Source organism: Bison bison, unplaced genomic scaffold (assembly GCF_000754665.1).
Source record: "Bison bison bison isolate TAMUID 2011002044 unplaced genomic scaffold, Bison_UMD1.0 scf7180017864456, whole genome shotgun sequence".
NCBI lineage: Eukaryota > Metazoa > Chordata > Mammalia > Artiodactyla > Bovidae > Bison > Bison bison.
Window position 1 is genome coordinate 72,552 of NW_011495018.1, and position 7,118 is coordinate 79,669.

Sequence of the window (7,118 nt, forward strand, 5' to 3'; positions counted from 1 at the left end):
CTGCAGGCTCCTCCCTGGGCAGGCCCCCGGATGGTGCCTTCGCTCCGTCTCTGCGTCTCCCTGGCTCTGTCTCTCTCCCACCTCGATTTCCTGCCTCTCTCTCTCTCTCTTTGCCTCTCTGCCTCCGTCTCTGTATGTGTCTCTGTCTGTCTCTCTCGCCCACTTCCCCACCCCATCCTCCGTCCACACGCACCTCCTTTGCAGGAGCTAGGCGATCCTCTCGCACAGTCCAGATGCCTGCACTTGCTGGCACAGCTCGCCAACAAGGAGAAGAAGCACGGGCAGGCTCGGCGGATGGTGGAGCAGGCCCAGCGCCTGGGAGGGAGTGAGGAGTTCTGGTACCAGTCCACCCTGACCCTGGCGGACACGCTCCTATCTGCAGAGGGCGAGAGGAGAGAGACGCTGGTGAGGGGCTGCTGTGTGCGGGGCGGGGGTCTGCGGGTGGAGGGTGGCAGGGCCACGGTGACTCTGCCGGGCCTGCCCCAGGTCTGCAAGCTCTTCCAGAAACTCATAGACACCTTCAACGTGCTCAAGAAGGAGAGACCAAACCGAATGCCCGTATTGGAATTCATGACCACAGACCTGGAGGCCAGGTAACTTTCTGTGAGGAAGAAAGTTAATCACCATGGAAGTTGTGGTGTACTTCTTTCCACTATTAACTCTAAGTCATATTTCGAGCCTGTGAAGTTCAGAGACTCTCAGGACAAGGCCCTGTGTCCGCAGCTGCCTCCCGCACCCCTTCCTTGGCAGCCAGCCTCTCTCTTGGGACCAGGCGGGCTGGTGGCTTGTTCATCCCTGGACTCTCAGCTCCTCAGAGGTGGCTCGATGTCCAGGAAGCCTCTAAGACTGGGGAAGGTCCGGCCACTCCGCTCCCTACAGTTGGTGTGGGGCGCCCCAGGTGGTCAGCCTCCTCCCGGGGTCTGTCGGTCTGCCTGCCGCTCTCCCCTCCAGTTTTTGGCCCGAGCGTCTGGCCCATGGACACAGCATCAAGCTCTCTGCAGACGCCCAAGGGGTAGGAGGCCACAGGACAGCCTCCAGGCAGGAACGTCCACGCTCAGACGAGCAGTCTGTCCCCGGGCCGTCGTCCTGGTTGATCACTGGTCTTCTGGAAAGCAGCCTCCCATGGCCTCAGCTCCAGCTGCATGGGCCTCTTTCTGGGAACGTGCAGAGCCGGCCGAGGTCTGTCCGTCAAGTCAGACTTGCAGGTCCTGCCTTCACAGAGCAGCTTCTGCTTCACGACCAGAGCGCCGCACCTTTCACCTGATTGGGGTTTTCTTTACTCCCTCGCTCTCTGTTGACCTCTTCCTGTGCTGGGAGAGGGCTCCTCATGGCTGTTCTGTCCCCACCTCTGGGGGCGCCCCGGTCCCACCCCAGCAGATGCACCTGGACCCCCAGCTGCAGGTTTGACCTGTGAACAGGCTGCATTTCCACCTGGTTTTCTGTTCTTCCCCAGAGTTCTTTAAGAGAGGGATTTTGAATTTTCAGAGGGATGTAGAGTGCCTGGGGTGGGGAGAGGTTAGTTTCTAACTTTGTGGCATTGTCACCAAAGGGCATGGCTTGTGGTGTGGAGAGAAGTGTGCTGTCATGAAGGTGCCCCTCCGGTTTCCCAGAGCCAAGCTGGTGGTGGGCGGCTGGCGGCCCTGCCCGTCAGTCGCAGCGATGCCCCGCCCCCGCCCTCGCAGGTGTGTGCACCTCCAGATCAGAGCTGTCCGGGAGCAGCTGGACAGAGACCCCCTGGAGAACTTGTTTCTGATGCTGGAAATAGAGAACCGCTTGCTGGAGGTCGAGGAGAAGTTTGCCAGCATCGGCCAAGAGGAGAGGTGCATGGACATTCAGCTGGAGCGGGCCCGCATGAAGAGGTGGGGGAACCCCTGTGCTCCCTGCCCCGGGGAAGCGGGCAGATGCAGCGTCCCGCCCAGCCCAGGGCGCGCGAGCGTCGCTCCACACCTCGCTCAGGCGTGGACATGCACACCTTTTCACACTCAACCGCACAGGTGTCACCTCAGAGGCCAGGAGCTGCCCACCCCCAGCAGTGCCGTCACCTCCCCTGACCGCTCCCATCATCTGCCCATCCCCAACCCCCCGCCTACCCAGGGCCACCCCACTGAGGGGTCCATGCAGGGGTTCAAAACACAGCCAGCAAACCAAAGGCCGGGCGTTACAAGTAGCCTTTATGAGGGAAAAGCCACGCGCCACCTGGGAGCCCCCAGCTAGCAGCTGTGGTCGCCGAAGCCGCTGGGGTCCTTGCAGGGCTTGGGGACACTCAGACACGGGCAGGGAAGGGAGGGGCCTGCCCAGCCCCCGCACGGCAGCGCTGCCGCAGCGCCTACACACCAGCTCCAGACTGCATGCGCGGTCCTCCATCTCTCTTCCAGATAGACTGAGAGGATCCTTCCAGGTAAAACACCTAATTATAAGATTTAGAGTACTAATGAAATATACATCATAATTACATGAAAATTGCATGCTACACGTCTAGTGCTGACCATGTGACACTTTGACGGTTTTGTTCTAAAGGCCACTCTTCTTCTGATAAAGGTTGTGTGCCCAAAGTGAGAAATACGAAGAGCAGAGAACTGCACGGTACTTGGAAGCATATGACCTGGCCCAGAGAGCTGTGGCTGGAGCGGTGGACCTGTTTCTCAGTGTCCAGAGCTTACTGTCCCTTCATGACGTAAGGACATTATGTGAATTTTACCTCAATTTTTAAAAATCCCAGTTAAAAAAAAGTGTTGTGATTAAAAAAAAAAAAAATCCCAGAAAGCTACGGGAGAGATGACCAAATATTTGGAAAGTAAATAGCATACACCAGAATAACTGTGGGCCAGAGAAAAAATCAGAAGGGAAACTATTTTGAACTACAGTATGTGTGTGGTGGGGGGTGGCACATATCAAAATGTGTAAGAGATCTCTAATGCAACACTTAGGGGAGCTTTTGTAGCACCAAATACTTGTGTGAGAAGAGAAAAAAACCCTAAATCACTTACCTCAACATGAAAGTAGAAAGAGCAAATCAAACTCAAAATAAGTAGAAGAAAAGAAATTGAAGACCACAGTGGAAACCAATGAGATAGAGAACTGAAAACTGGGAAAGCCAACAAAGCCAAATGCTGTTTCTTTAAGGAGATCAATAAATTGACAAACTTCTAGTCAGACTGATTAAAAAGAGAGAAAGAATATAAATTACCAATATCAGAAATAAGAGATATAACATCACTGTAGACTCCACATGTTGAAAATATAATAAGGGAATATCATGAACAACTTTATGCCGTATGTTTGACAATGGAGATGAAATGGAAAATCCCTTGGAAGACACAAACGACCACAGCTCAGTCATAAAGAGATAGATAATGTGAGTAGCCCTCAATTTATTAAATAAATTGAATTTGTAGTTAAAAGTTTTTCCATGAAGAAACTGTCAGACCCATATGAATTTACTAGAGAATACCAGCAAGCATTTAAGGGAAAAAACAGTGCCAGTTCTGTATAGATTGTTTGGGAAAACTGGAAAGGAGGGAATACATCCCAATTCTTCTGTAGGGCTGGTGTCAGTGTGATACCAAAACAAGATAAAGATACTAAGAAAAACCCTATAGACAGTTCTTCATGATCATAGGTGTAAAAAATCTAAACAAAATATGGGAAATTAAGTCCAACAGTGTGTAAAAAGGATAATATTCCAGGTTGATCCCAGGACTTGTGTAACATTCAAAAGTCAATCAATTTGGTTCACCAGATATTTTTAAAAATTAAACATTATTGGACTTCCCTGGTGGTATAGTAGATGAGAATCCACCCACCAACGCAGGGGATAGGGGGTTGATCCCTGGTCTAGGAAGACTCCACCCGCCGTGGAGCAGCTAAACCCGCGTGCCGCAGCTCCTGGCCCGCGTGCTGCGACGTTCGCGCGCCTAGAGCCTCTGCAGTAAGAGAAGCCCACAGAACTAGGCAGCAAGCCCAGCTCGCCGCAACTAGAGGAAGCCTGTGTGCAGCGACAGAAGACCCAGCGCAACCAGAAAGAAAACAGTTAGAAGAAGAAAGCATGTAACAAGATCCAGCATCCATTCCTCTTAGCAAACTGTTAACGGAAGTGATCTTCCTTAGTCTGACTGAGGGCATCACATGTTGGCAGACTGAATGCTTTTTCCTTAAGATGAGGACTAAGATAGCAATGTGTCCTCCACCAGTTCGATCCAGAATGCTATTAGAGTTCTAGCCAGTTCAACAAGGCAAGACAAAGAAACTAAAGCATTCAGATTAGAAACGGACATGCAAAACTGTCTTCGTTCACAGATAATGTGGTTGTCTGTGTAGAAAACCTTGTGCAATCTACAGAAAAGTACAGCTGCTAGTGCTAAGGAGTGAGCTTAATAAGGTTGCACGATGCAAGAACAGTACACAAACACTAATTGTACATCTCCATACGCCAATAACGATCAATGTATATTAAATATAACCACATACATATGAAATTGTCATACGATTGTTCTCCTAATCTATGTTATTCAGAGAAGGCGATGGCACCCCACTCCAGTACTCTTGCCTGGAAAACCCCATGGACGGAGGAGCCTGGTAGGCTGCAGTCCATGGGGTCGCTAAGAGTCGGACACGACTGAGTGACTTCACTTTCACTTTCATATGAAATTTGACCCAGAAAGTGAAAACTCATACCCTGAGAACCACAAAACATTGCTAGAAAAATTAAACAATACCTAAATAAATGGAGGAGACTTGGCTGAGACATGGCTCAGGAGACTTGATGTTATTAAGATGTCAATTCTCCCCCTAAATTATCTACAATACTAATCAAGATTCTGCAGGGTTTTTTAAAATAGAAATTGACAAAGTGACTTTTAAATCTATGTGGAATTTAAAAGGCCTAACAAAAGCCAACACAACTTTGAAAAAGAACAAAGTTGGAGGCCTAACATTACCTGATTTTAAGACTTACTGTAAAGCTATGGGTGAATAATTTAACTCAGATGACCATAATATCTACTACTGTGGGCAAGAATCCCTTAGAAGAAATGGAATAGCCCTCACAGTCAACAAAAGCGTCCGAAATGCAGTACTTGGATGGAATCTCAAAGATGACAGAATAATCTCTATTCGTTTCCAAGGCAAACCATTCAAGTATCACAGTAATCCAAGTCTATGCCCCGACCAGTAATGCTGAAGAAGCTGAAGTTGAACAGTTCTATGAAGACCTACAAGACCTTCTAGAACTAACACCCCAAAAAGTTGTCCTTTTCATTATAGGGGATTGGAATGTAAAGTAGGAAGTCAAGAAATATCTGGAGTAACAGGCAAATTTGGCCTTGGAGTACAGAATGAAGCAGGGCAAAGGCTAATAGAGTTTTGCCAAGAAAATGCACTGGTCATAGCAAACAACCTCTTCCAACAACACAAAAGAAGATTCTACACATGGACATCACCAGATGGTCGACACCAAAATCAGATTGATTATATTCTTTGCAGCCAAAGATGGTGAAGCTCTATACAGTCAGCAAAAACAAGACCGGGAGCTGACTGTGGCTCAGATCATGAGCTCCTTATTGCCAAATTCAGAGTTAAGTTGAAGAAAGTAGGGAAAACCACTAGACTATTCAGGTATGACCTAAATCAAACCCCTTACGATTATACAGTGCAAGTGACAAGTAGACTCAAGGGATTAGACTTGATAGAGGGCCTGAAGAACTATGGACGGAGGAGGTTCATGACATTGTACAGGAGGCAGGGATCAAGACCATCCCCAAGAAAAAGAAAATGCAAAAAGGCAAAATGGTTGTCTGAGGAGACGTTAAAATAGTTGTGAAAAGAAGAGAAGTGAAAGGCAAAGAAGAAAAGGAAAGATATACTAATCTGAATGCAGAGTTCCAAAGAATAGAGAGAGATAAGAAAGGCTTCCTCAGTGATCAATGCAAAGAAATAGAGGAAAACAGTAGAATGGGAAAGACTAGAGATCTTTTCAAGAAAATTAGAGATACCAAGGGAACATTTCATGCCAACATGGGCACAATAAAGGACAGAAATGGTATGGACCTAACAGAAGCAGAAGATATTAAGAAGAGGTGGCAAGAATACACAGAAGAACTGTACAAAAGAAGATCTTCATGACCCAGATAACCACGATGGTGTGATCACTCACCTAGAGCCAGACATGCTGGAATGTGAAGTCTAGTGGGCCTTAGGAAGCATCACTACAAACAAAACTAGTGGAGGTGATGGAATTCCAGTTGAACTATTTCAAATCCTAAAAGATGATGCTGTGAAAGGGCTGCACTCAATATGCCAGCAAATTTGTAAAACTCAGCAGTGGCCACAGGACTGGAAAAGGTCAGTTTTCATTCCAATCCTAGAGAAAGGCAATACCAAAGAATGCTCAAACTACCACACAATTGTACTCATCTCACATGCTAGTAAAGTAATGCTCAAAATTCTCCAAGCCAGGTTTCAACAATACATGAACCGTGAACTTCCAGATGTTCAATCTGGATTTAGAAAAAGCAGAGGAACCAGAGATCAAATTGCCAACATCATTAAAAAAGCAAGAGAGTTCCAGAAAAAACGTTTACTTCTGCTTTATTGACTCTGCCAAAGCCTTTGACCATGTGGATCACAACAAACTATGGAAAATTCGGAAAGAGATGGGAATAACAGACCACCTGATCTGGCTCTTGAGAAACCTGTATGCAGGTCAGGAAGCAACAGTTAGAACTGGACATGGGATACCAGACTGGTCCCAAATAGCGAAAGGAGTAATGTCAAGGCTGTATATTGTCACCCTGCTTATTTAACTTATATGCAGAGTAGTACATCATGAGAAACGCTGGGCTGGATGAAGCACAAGCTGGAATCAAGATTGTCAGGAGAAATATCAATAACTTCACATATGCAGATGACACCACCCTATGGCACAAAGCGAAGAAGAACTAAAGAACCTCTTGATGAAAGTGAAAGAGGAAAGTGAAAGAGTTGGCTTAAAGCTCAACATTCAGAAAACGAAGATCATGGACATCTGGTCCCATCACTTCATGGCAAATAGATGGGGAAACAGTGTCAGACTTTACTTTTTTGGGCTCCAAAATCACTGCAAATGGTGACTGCAGCCATGC

General features: G+C 47.4%; 1 protein-coding gene across 1 annotated transcript in view; it reads left to right on the forward strand.

Annotated features, from left to right (window-relative positions):
* Nucleotides 1-7,118, forward strand: part of CFAP46 (cilia and flagella associated protein 46) — a gene marked incomplete at its 5' end in the record, with an annotated part of 97,130 nt that overhangs the window by 63,472 nt on the left and 26,540 nt on the right. Inside the window, 4 exons of the mRNA XM_010859553.1 lie at nt 205-405; nt 487-593; nt 1,683-1,859; nt 2,539-2,674. Coding sequence (XP_010857855.1) covers nt 205-405; nt 487-593; nt 1,683-1,859; nt 2,539-2,674 — 621 coding nt within the window. The remainder of the gene's footprint in view (nt 1-204; nt 406-486; nt 594-1,682; nt 1,860-2,538; nt 2,675-7,118) is intronic.